Source organism: Lissotriton vulgaris, chromosome 9 (genome assembly GCF_964263255.1).
Source record: "Lissotriton vulgaris chromosome 9, aLisVul1.2, whole genome shotgun sequence".
Classification (NCBI taxonomy): domain Eukaryota; kingdom Metazoa; phylum Chordata; class Amphibia; order Caudata; family Salamandridae; genus Lissotriton; species Lissotriton vulgaris.
In genome coordinates this window covers 325,854,994-325,867,667 of record NC_141697.1, presented here as the reverse complement: position 1 = coordinate 325,867,667, position 12,674 = coordinate 325,854,994, and the positions used below count along the sequence as shown (strand labels likewise).

The window sequence follows — 12,674 nt, the reverse complement described above, 5'->3', positions numbered from 1 at the left end:
GGCAAAACAAACACTATCCCAGATATTCAAGAGCTGAACTTAAAATAATAAATTACCCACTCCTTGAGTATTTCAGTTCCCCTCCTGTGAGTTTCATGGGATGCATCGAATTGCAGACTCATCCAGGAGACATGGTCAGACAGGGAGCATGGAGGGTTATTACACTGGCAGTGAGATGCAAGGAAACCGTTTGGACCACTGCATTTATCTTGTAAAACTTCAACACTGATCCTGGCTTGGGAGATACCCAGATGTGCTCTTCAGTAACAAGATGGAGATTCTCGTACTTGTGCCTGCTGAAGGTGAACATTCATGAAAGGCCGTCCGGCTGTTTGAAGCCTCCGGCCCGCCTTTCACTGTGCAAACAGTAACGCGGCCTGCATTTGGCAGGGGCAAAGATCCCACTGCAGATGGGTGTAATGAGTGATGACCCCTACCAGCTGGGAGACGTCCGTGGGTTCCATGGGTCCCGCTTGCCCATCTTTGAGTGGGCACCCTTGGGAGTGCACTGACTGTGTGCCAGCTTAGTGTGGTGCATAGTTAGGCAACCCCTGGCAGCTCATTAGCCTCCGTGCCCACATATGTAATATGGCGAAGATGCAGAGGTAAAGCGTTGCCTCACATGTAAGGACCATGCTCCACTCAAGTGAATGAACGTCTCATTGAGACTGCACTGCACTACATGTGTTTTGGTGCGATCTGTATTACATAAGGGGCCACGCAAGTGTCAGCGGCCACTTCTGTAACTCCAAAGTGCCCCAGGAGGCTCAGTAAGTGGGCACACATGCCCTTTGCACTCCTGGAGCACTTAGTGTAATATGACCATTGGACCCTCATTACAAATAGGGCAAGCTGTCACTGTTTGCATTGTGGCACATCTTTAAAAAATTGCGCCAGGTGCAGACAAGGAAAGTGAACCCTTTTCCCCCCAGTACAACAGTGAGTTTGTGCCTGCCCGGGTGGAAGCACATTAGTGAAACTCAAACCAGCTATTTGAAGCTGCCATCCGCTTTTCCCTGTGCAGATGGCAACTCAACCTACATTTGAAAGGTTTTGCAGAGATCCATCTGCAAGCGGGTGCAGTGAATGACTGCATCTGTCTGCAGGGAGATTTCTTGGGAGTGAGAGCCCTGGGATCTCCATTCCCACTTTCATGGGCCCTCTCAGAGCCACACTGACTGTGTAATAGTCAGGTGATACACAAAGTCAGTGCACCATCCAATAGTTCCTTTGACTCTGCGCCTGCATTTGTAATGTGGCGCGAGTGCAGAGGCAAAGTGGTTCCTCCTTTGTGTGAGACCACTAACCCATGCAAAGGATGGAACACCCCTTTGAGATGGCACCACAGCGGAAAGAGACTCAATGACCCCCTACCTGCCCTTCGTTCTGCCTACGATCGCCTTCATTAGCAGCGGTGTCTGCTTGCTCCACGCTCGGCTTCCCGTTCTCCGCTCTCCGCCCCCGCCTTTCCTGTCATCTGCAAACACGGCGGGCGAGCGTAAATAGTCCAGAGATTACGCGTCGTCAAGGGAAACGACGTTGGCGGCACAGACGGCACAGACCTGATGGAGCTAATTTTTTAAAAAGGGCTGTTTTTGGGAGAAAACTGAACGCTCTTCACAAAAGGAGAAAAACGAGTCAAAATAGTAAAATAGTCAAAGTAATTTGAGTGTGAGTCTTGCAACACAAAATACTGGAAAAAAGATTTAAAAAAAACAAAAAAAAACCACATATGGGCCTTCTGGTAGTTAGTCAAAAAATGTATCTAGCCTGCTCAGACATACACTCGAGAAAAAATATATGTATAAATACCAAGATTTCTGGGATTTCTGGGAGAAAGAGTGTGCACTGGTGCCTCAAGCTTGCTCAGAGCTGCCTGACGGACTAGAGGTGGTGGAACCGAGGCCGGGGTTGAAATCAGAACTAGCACTGCCAGTGCAATATCGCTAGCAATAAGTACAGCAGAAATTACTACACTGACTCTGACCTCACAGTTGAATACAATTATGGAGAAAGATAAAGAAAGAGATAATCAAGCTCAAATCCAAAAACAGAACCAAACTGAGACTCAGATAAAGACTGACACAAAAGCAAAAGTAAAGGCCCAGGCTCAGGGAGGTGAGGGTGATCAAGAAAAACAAGAAAGTCAAGAGAGGATAAAGAGTTCAGATGGCAGGGGAAACACTAAAGAGACTTACAATTTACAAGGACCTCAGAAAATAAAAGAAACACAGAGACGACCCGAAACCAGGGGCTACAAGGCAATGGAAAATAATGATGAAAATAATGATGGCAAAATAAGAGCTAACAAGCCTGATGGGAGAGATAGAATCATCGAGAATGAACAGAATGAACAGAAACTCCACAAGGAAACCGAGAAATCAAAAAAGAAAGCAAAGGAAAAAGAGAGAGCGAAAGAGACGGAAAAGGAACCGGCAACCGGAGAGAATCTTGACCTCTTGGAAAAAAAGACCAAAAGACTACAAACGATAAAAAACTTAAAAGCTGCAGCTAACATAACTGGTCACTCGATAGGTTCCCAACCCAGAATCTCAAACATATTTAGCCCAGCAATCAAAGATAGACCACAGAGTTGCCTTTCCAATGAAACCGTATTAATCACAATGGATCAACAAGGCGTGCAAAATAAGGCCATCGCTGCCGCAGTTCAAGCAGCACCTCCAGCAGAGCATCTAGAACGGGCCAATATGAGGGAAGAAAGAAGATCGGGCCCCAACATAGACTCAGTTTCAAACATAAGCCCAGTGATGAAAGGGCACACTTCAGTAGAAGTCTCGAATATAAGCCCAGAGACGGAAGGGCATGCTTCAGCAGAAGTCTCGGATGGATCTGAGTCAGAGATCTATGAGACGGGAGTATCAATTTCCAGCGAATCCAGCGAAGAGAGTGATCCTGGTGAGGATCCCAGACAAGAGGAACAGGTCAAGAAAGTACCTTCTCCAACAGATATTGGAACTAAAAATGCCCCAATATACGACAACACACCAACAAAAAAACTGGGGAAAAAAAGAAGTAGACATAAAAGGCACTCAAAAATAATTCATGATGAAACAACAGATCCTGGGAGCAACCCAGAACATACCATAGTGAGAACTAAACTCTCACGCAAAAGCCCCCATCGAAAATCAAACGTCGAATCTGAAAGAAACAAGAATATCTCTGACATCCCGGATGAAGACGAGCAGATGAAGCATAGAGAGCCCTCACTAAGTGAAGTCCTCAAATCAATAAAAACCTTTCATCAGGATGTAAAGAAAGATAGCCAAAGGAACCATGTCGCTATCCAAAAATTGGAAGGTGCTATCAATAAAGTTGGCAGTACATGTTTGGAGATCTCTGACAGAATGTGTTCGGTAGAAGTCCAGGCGGAAAACCTGGAATCAGACGTCGGTAAGCTACAACTTCAAGCAAAGGAGCATGAAGGAATAATTAAGGATCTAATGACAAAGGTTGAAGACCAAGAAAATCGAGCAAGAAGAAATAATCTTCGATTTCTTGGGATTCCTGAGGGCTCGGAAGGAAGTGATCCAAGAAGCTTCATGACCAACCTGCTAAATTCTTCTTTCCCGGAACTCAACTCCTGGGAAATGGACAGAGAAGTATGCCGAGCACATCGTTTCCCTCTCTCATTACCAAAACGTTCAGAGAAATCTCCACAATACCCTAGAGCATTTTTAGTCAACTTTGGAAACTTTCTGGTATGTGACACTATATATGACTTGGCTAGGCCAACGGCTAAAAGAGAATATAAGGGTTTCATGTTTTTTGCAAGACCAGATTTCGCGCATGCAACTGTAGAAAGACGATGGCGAATGCGACAACTTTTTGCCCCTTTTGAAAAGCTAGGAGCAACGGTCTATCTGCAAAATCCGGTGCGCCTAAAAATAATCTACAAAGGCTCAACGAGGAGCTTCATAAGCGAAATCCAGGCGGAGGCCTATCTTAAAGAGGTTGAAGAGAGAGCGAAACAAAATAACGGCAAATAAATAGAAGAGGGAATCTAGTGCTGACAAACTATTATTATTTGTTATATGGTTGACATTTTCTAGGATGGAATAGTATCAGGTCAGGGGCAAGCCCAGGCACACGGACCGCACGGCCACCAACAACTGGGTGAGTCTAAACCCAGGTTGCCTCAAAGGGTGGCAGGAGGGGGGGGTTAGGAGGTGGGGCAGGGAGGGGGGAAAGGGGGGTCGGGTGGCGGGTGAGGGGGGAGAAATCAAAAAATTGAAGAGAGCTCGTACTGGTAATGTGATCATAAACGTAAGAGTAAATTTGAAATTAAGGATATGTTCCCATCATGTATATCATGTATGTACTAGTTACTTGGATAGGTTGATGGACTGGCAATATTTGAAAACTAGGTATGCCTAAGTTAAGGATTGGATCTCTTAATATAGGAGGATTAAATGATTGGAAAAAGAGGGGGAAGTTTGAACAATATCTAAATATGATGAGCCTAGATATCATATGTTATGTTATGTTATGTTACTGGGTGTTTTGTAGAGCGCTCATCTGCTCAAAGAGCGTCCCGGCGCTATAGATCCTCTTCACAAACTACCAGCAACCAACAAGACAGCCAAACGGTACTAGAAATCCAAGGAACAACTTACAGAACAAAGAGATACGTTTTAAGTCCTTTTCTAAAGGCAGACAAATTAGGGCACGTTCGCAGCATCAGGGGCAGAGTGTTCCAAAGATGGGGGGCAAGGTAGCTAAAAGAGCGACCTCCACAGCGAACACGTCTCACTACCGGTACCATGGCATAGGCCTGGGCAGCAGACCTCAAGGGTCTAGATGGAAGATAGAAATTGACCCTTCTCTGCAAATAGCCAGCGCCGAGATTGTGAAGCGCCTTAAAAGCTGTAGTTAAGGTCTTAAATGAGATGCGCTTGCGAATCGGCAGCCAGTGCAGAGTGGCAAGGAGATTGCTCGCCCTGGCTCTTCTGGTAAGGCCAAAGATTGCCCTGGCTGCTGAATTTTGGACTATCTGCAGACGGGTCAGCAGATATTCAGGAAGACCCAAGTAAAGGATGTTGGCATAGTCTAGGCGAGAGCCTATCAGGGCCTGCACCGTTATCTTCTTGTGTTCCAAAGATAGGTACGGCAGAAACTTTCTCAACATCCTTAAGATGGCAAAGCACTTCCCTGTCAGGCCAGCTACCTGGGCTTTGAAGGAGAGGGTGTTATCGACCAGCATGCCCAGATTCTTTGCTGTAACAGAATCGCTGGCCGGGGAGAACATGGCCGAAGGCCACCAAAGCTTCCATCTCGGGTCGGCAGGACAGCCGAAAAACAATATCTCGGATTTGTCCGAGTTGCATTTGAGGCCGCTTTTCCCGAACCAATCAAACACAAACTCCAGGCACTTCCGGATGGCCGCCCCGTCGAAGTCACAGCCCCTGTCACACGTGAACAGGAGCTGTGTGTCATCCGCATAGGATACGATCTGGGCCCCTAGCTCCTCCACACGTGCCGCCAATGATGTCATGAAGATGTTAAAAAGGGAGGGGCTGAGTATGGAGCCCTGCGGAACCCCCACCTCGAGCTGCGGCATAGGGGCGGAGAAAGGGGGGGCCCAGATCGTTTGTCTGCGGTCGGCCAAGAAAGATTGAAACCATTCGAACACCGTTCCCCTTAGGCCAATCTCCCAGAGTCTTGTAAGGAGAAGGTCGTGGGGGACGGTGTCGAAGGCCGCCGACAGATCTAGCATGATGAGCAAGGCCTTTCCACCCCTGTCCAGAGTTTCCTTCACAGCCTCGGTCACCTCGAGTAGTGCAGTTTCAGTACTCAGGTTAGATCTGAACCCCGACTGTGACTGATGTAATAAGGAATTAACCTCTAGATAGTTGGTTAAGGTGGTGTGTACATGCTTTTCCGCTAATTTGGCCAAAGCGGGCAGCAACGAGATTGGCCTATAGTTGGAATGCAATTTGGCATCTACATTTGGTTTTTTTAACAGGGGAAGGACTAGGGCCTGTTTCCAAGTTGAGGGGACTTTGCCCGTGCTCAGGGATAAGTTGATAATAGAGTTGATGATAGGGTTGAGAGCAGGTGCCAGAGTCGCAAGATACTTGGCAGGGCAAGGGTCAGATGGAGAGCCAGATTTCAAGTTGGATAAGAGGTCAAGCGAGGCCTGAAGCTCTAAAGCAGGGAAGCAGTCAAGAATAGGACCCGGGGTATACGTGTCCGATACAGATGAATGTACCCTGGGATTAAGAGAGCCGTCAGCCCCGGATCCCGAAACCGAGATGTTATGGGCTCCTTGCAAGGCCAACTGAATGGTGCGGATTTTAGTAGTGAAGAATGCTGCAAGCTCCGTGATCCATGGTTCCGAGAAGACAGACGTAGGAGTGCATATGTCTACAAGAGACCCACTTACCCTGGAAGAAAAAACATTGGTTGAACTTTAAAGGTTACGAATTGCTGTCATGCACATCCCAGACCTCCATGATAAGAGGCGTGGCCATATTCGGCAAAGTGGGGCTAGGGGGGGGGGGCAAAAGGTGTAAGGCAGATTCACTAGGCAGATGGGCCATATGCGAAATGAATTTAGGTATTACTATCTGCTCGGTATATGGGTCTAACACAGATGAGTCTGAGGTCTTTAGTCGCATTGAAAATGAACTAATTGACTGGCATACCCCCATAGTATTATGTGGGGATTTTAACATCTCAGCTAATTTCTCGGATGGTAGCCCATACATAGGTAGGAAGCCGAGGGTGTTTAGAGCGATAACATCAATGATGCAATCACATGGTTTAGAGGATGTGTGGGGAAATCTAGTGATGGGTGACCCAGGGTTTACTTATTTTTCGCATCCCTTCAATAAATACTCAAAACTGGATTATTTCATGATCTCGACCACCCAGTTGAAGAGTGTCCAAATAAACAAGCTTCCTAAAATCCTGTCAGATCACAATCCCCTAGTCTTAATCATGGATATCAATAAACCATATAAGGTTCCTAGGCCTTGGACATTTGATAAAAAATTATTAGCAGATATGGATTATATTAATCATATGAAAATATGGTCTCAGGCCTTTTTTGATGCCAACAGGTATAGTGCATCAAGGGGAGTGGTTTGGGATAGCTTCAACGCAGGACTTAGAGGAGAGACCATAAGCTATACTACTCGGGTATGGAAAAAGATTAACAGGGAAAGGGAAGCATTGATGGGAAAGCTGAGTGAGGCAGAGACACAACACAGACAAGATATAATTCTAGGGGTTCAATCTGTCGAGAGTCTACATAGAGTAAACTCCCTAAAAGCAGAGATCCAGAAACAACTAGCTATAAAGGCGGCAGCAAATTATCAGGCACAGAGATCACGCCTCTACGAAACTGGGGAGCAAGCAGGCAGAGCACTTGCCCTACGAATCAGGCAGGTGGCTAGTAAGAACATAGTGACACAAATTGAATATCAGGGCCAAATATATGACAAATCAGGTGAAATTTTGGAGGCTTTCAGGAAATCTTTTCAAGAACTATATCAGGAGGAGGCGGGTGTAGACGTTCCTACTATAAGTTGGCTAGACATGGGTAGCAAGTTAAAACAGGCCCACATCGAATCTTTGGAACAAGATATCACTATGTCGGAGGTATTGGAAGCCCTGCAGGAACTGGCAAGCGGAAAGGCTGCGGGCCCGGATGCTATACCGCTAGAGTTGTATAAAAGCTTAAGGGAGGAAACAACACCGATGCTTTTAGATTTATTCAAAGGCGTCATGAATACAGGCATAATACCCGAGTCCTGGCAAGAAACCAACATACCGATCTTTCCCAAAAAAGGAAAACCAAAGACTAACCCTGGTTCCTACAGACCAATATCTTTGATTAACAGCGATAACAAGCTATATGCAAAAATTATGGCCACACGCATGGGGAGGATCATTGCGTCCTTGGTTTCCCCCTGGCAGCATGGGTTTATCCCAGGAAGGGGTACCACAGATCATATTAGGAGAGCTATCACCTTATTTGACATCGGTGCTGCTAGGGGGGAGGAGGTCGCAATGATACTCCTCGATGCGGAGAAGGCATTTGATCGGGTCAGATGGGGTTTTCTCTGGAAGGCTCTGGAGGCAAGGGGGTTCGGTCCTAGATTCTGCCAAGCCATTCAGGCTATGTATTCATCACCTATGGCAAGAATCCAATTAATGGGTGAAAGATCGGGTAAGATCAACATAACAAGGGGTACGAGACAGGGCTGTCCATGTTCACCAATCCTTTTCGCGCTTTATATAGACCCCTTAATTACACAAATAATGAACAGTGTGGCCATTAAACTAGTACTCACTAATGGGTTTCAGACTAAACTTCTCGCATATGCGGATGACTTAGCAGTTATCACCAAAGACCCAGAGTCAGCTATGAGGGAAGTAGTTAATATAACCGGTCGGTTTGGAGATGTGTCGGGTTACCGATTAAATGTAGACAAAACACAAGTACTATGCTCTAAAAAAAATAGCTACGTTGGATGTTAGATATGTAGACTCTGTAGTTTACTTGGGCATAATAATAAACACAGAACCGGGTAAAATAATTAATGATAATTACACACCGCTTATGCATTCGATGGAAACAGAATTAAAAAGAATGGATTCACTACAGCTGTCGTTAATTGGGAGGGCTAACGTTATAAAAATGACAATGTTTCCCAAGGTTCTTTATAAATTAAGGTCAATCCCATTCAAAATTGATGAGAAGATTATTAAGAAGATTGAGGCTATATTCATGAAATTCTTGTGGCAATATGGCAAAACAAGGCGATCAAACAGATATATGTCACTACCACAAGAAAGAGGAGGGCTGGGATTGCCAGATATAAAGAGCTATCATTTTGCACGTCTCCTCACAGACATGGCAATCCTATTCCATCCGGGGGGCCCAACCCTCAGGCAGGCGGTGATACCATCAATTTTTCAGCTATTGGTGGGAAATGAAGCAGTAGGGCTCTTATTAAGGAGAACCCAGAGGAGTTATTACAAGAAATTTGGGTATAAGACGCTTGAAGATGTATGGTATATGTGGAAAACTGTTAAAAAAAATCCTAGATATACCCACTTTTCATCATAGCACACCACTCTGGAACTCAACACGTTTTCCAAACCTTAGCAGGGATGGAGTGTGGCGTCACTGGGAGAGTCAGGGTATTGTGGAGTTGGGGCAAATAATGATTCGAGATCAATGTAGAACACTTGAAGAACTTACGCAACACTATTCATTACAAGGTTATCAAGAGTTTAAATACTTACAGATTGTCACTAGAATTAAATCAATTAGGCCACGTATCACTTTGTCAAGGAGATATGAATTATTCGAGTATCTGAAGTCCGGGGGCCATAGAATTAGGGATATATATAAAATATTTATTGAAGCATCAATAGACGATATGGGTAAAATGGAAGCTGCCTGGTCCAAAAAACGGGGGGATCCGGAAGTAGATCTTGATAAGGCTCTAGCTATGGATAAAAGGTTTCTGCGCTCTTCGAATCTCAGGGCCCAACACTATAAAACTTTATTCAATCTATACTATACGCCTGAAAAATTATTCTCTTGGGGGAAAGCGGCAGATAGCAATTGTCCCAGATGTGGAAATGGTCCAGCTGATATCATACACATGTTCTATGGCTGTGAAAAACTAAAAATCATTAAAACTGAAATAGAGCGGTTTCTAGAGGGGCTGCTAGATGTCAAAATTAATCTATCCCCAACCCTGATAATAATTGGATGTGATGTGAAACTAAATATGCACACCGAAGCCGAAGCTTTAGTTTTTATCTCTGTAGCAATCCTTAGGATTTTAATTAGTGCAGCTTGGAAGGATATAGAAGCACCTATGTTTCAAATGTGGATGTGTAGAATGTTGGGTATCCATAACATTGAGGAAGCACTATATGAATTAAAGGGAGCCAAGACAAGGGAAATGGGTATGCGACTTTGGGCCCCAGTAGCTGCCTGGAGGGCAGCTAGAGTGTAAAATGAATGACTCATTGGTATTGTAGTTATTTAACCTGTCTATTATTCTTATTATTCTTTTTATTGATGGTATATTTCTATGTATCTATGTATGTATCTATGTATGTATTTATGAATTTGTAATTTACTGGTATGAACTCTCAATAAATAAATATTTTTAAAAAAATGCAAATGCCTCACAAGAGAAAGCGTCTCCCGAGAGCAGAATGCATAAATATGGATTTCGCATCAATTATATGCCATCGAAAAATTAAAGCAATTTGAAATCATAAAAAAAAATTTAAAAAAAAGAGATGGCACCACAGCTACAGGTAGCGCTGGCCAATCGGTAATACAGACGGGCCAGGCCTACATTTACTAAGGCTTTACACTTATTTTATGGCCTGTTGTGGGAAGGGTTCATTGTCCTCAGTTAGGTTCAGAGGGCGCTAGAATTATGTTGAGAAGACCTCTTGTAGCTGCAGTTATGGGTGGGTTGCAGCAGAAAGGTGTAAACAGGTTGAGACCCCCTTGATCATCTTCCGAAAATGTATTTATTTATTTGGACCTGTGCCCATGTTTGGAAATAGCTAGGTCTCTACTGCTCTTTAGAATTCAAGGTGGTCATTGTATGGCCCTTGTTCATTATGGGAGCAAGTTCCAAAGCCTGCAGTCCATCTGGGAGTGTAAGACTTTACGAAGGAAGAGATGCTCAAGATGGTCTAGATTGCTGAAGCCATCATTGAATCCACATGAGCAAAGTTTGGGTGATCAGTCCACTGCCAGGGACAGAGTTGTACTCGGAACTTTTAACAACCTCTAGCCACAAGCATTGGCAAAACCAATAGGTCTCTCCTATGAGAGCTATTGGCTTTGGCAATGTTTTATAGCCATGCTGTACAGCAGTGCAGATGTTACGCAGTGTGACTAAAACTCATTTTTAAAAGCACGATGACGCAGTCAGGGCTAATGCACTTATTTTTAAAGTGCATGAGTGCTGGATCCATCATAGACTTTTTCTTTATTAATATTTTTAGCCATGCTGCAGAGCAGCCACACTGCTGTACAGCAAGGCAGTGCTAAAGTCAGCAATTCCCCTGCTCTACAGCAGGAAGGAAAGACAATGGCAGAGCCAATAGCTTCAAAGGCGAAATCTATTGGCTTTGCCAATGCTTGTTAGATCTTGGCACAGCACCCCTGTGATTCTGAGCAAATCAGTTAACTTCCTCATGTGTGAAAAAATATATATAATTTGGCAAAACAATTCTAGCACACAAAGAAAGCAATTGCACCCATGTCCATGTCTTAGTGAAAATACATTTGGAAGCAGATAACACCTGTTTTCACAGTAACAGCAGATAACATCTATTATCACTAAACATCAATTTCAAAGATGAAAAGGATTCTTTGAAAGACGTGTAATATAGTAAAACATAGCTACAAATGGAAAGAGGTTTAACAAGAACAACAGAGAAGAAGAAACTATAAAAGTTGTACCTCAATCCCAACGCAATCAGTGGAGGGGCAGCAATCAAACTGAAGCAATCAGTTCTTGGTCAATGCTCCACTCAAAAGAAGAGGAGGTGAAGCCAGCATGTACTAGCCAATTAAATGGCAGGACATAAATGTGACCATGAAGCTAACTAGTTCCATAATGAAACTAGAGCCCCCCCCTGCAGAGTGCATGCAACCCCCCCGCCCATTCCAAACCCAGTTTGAAGTGCTCAGGCCAGGGACCTGGCATTGCCAGAGGGGGCCCCTGTAGCGCTCCCTCCCGCCCCCACACCGCGGGAGCTGTGGGGGCTTTTGTTACGCCACTGAAGCCAACAAATATTAACCAATGGGCGGGCTCCAAGACCATTGTTGTATACAATATCTCTCGCAAGAGACGCATGCAGTGCACACACTGTCGCAATAGAGACCTAAAAATAGCCAAACCAGCCCTGCCTAGCATGGTGCTCCTTCTTTTCATCCTCTTTTCTTACTCCCTCACCTTCCATCCATCCTCTCTCTCTCACCTCTCGGTCGCCTATATCATATCCTCTCTCTTTTCATCCTCTTGCTCCCTCCCTAGTCCACAGATAGCTTGGTGGACAATGCAGAGAGCGTTTCATGAGATCATACCTCTAGTTACTTGCGGCATTGCATCGCTCGCAGGTTTCTTATCCCAGTGAGTTGATTTAAGAGATTGCATTTGCTCAAATGCATCCATTTACATACCTAATCGTGTATGTGCTGAACAAAATTAAATAACATAACGTCATAGATTCAAATGTTCTCTTCTTATTGCATATTTTTTCCTTCAAAAAGTGTATCTTTTCTAAAGAACCATATGCAAACGTCATTCTAATGAGTTGCAAATAGAACACATTTAATTGTGATCTCTTCCAGATTCCAAGGTTTAACTTCAGTTTGAAATTTCAGCCTGAGCTGTGCTTGAGATAGTATTCATAGAAGAACAATAACAAACTACCTTTCTAATGCGTTACAGTTTACAGCTCGCATGTAGAACGAGAATTCCATCTCCTTTTCGCTTTTTTACCTTTCAGGTTGGACGCGATTGCACAGTCCATATATGGGACACTGAGACCATCAAACCTCTGTCGGTCTTAAAGGGCTACCACCATTTTGGAGTGTGTGCAGTAGACTTCTCAGGTAGGTGCTCTTTCTAGAGGTTCCTCCTAAGTACAAGTGG

The 12,674-nt window shown here is 44.4% G+C and overlaps 1 protein-coding gene across 1 annotated transcript in view; it reads left to right on the top strand.

The window, feature by feature from the left end:
• Positions 1-12,674, top strand: part of EML5 (EMAP like 5) — a 1,453,541-nt gene that overhangs the window by 746,706 nt on the left and 694,161 nt on the right. Inside the window, exon 15 of the mRNA XM_086936634.1 lies at positions 12,529-12,634. Within this exon, the coding sequence (XP_086792760.1) occupies positions 12,529-12,634 (106 nt within the window). The remainder of the gene's footprint in view (positions 1-12,528; positions 12,635-12,674) is intronic.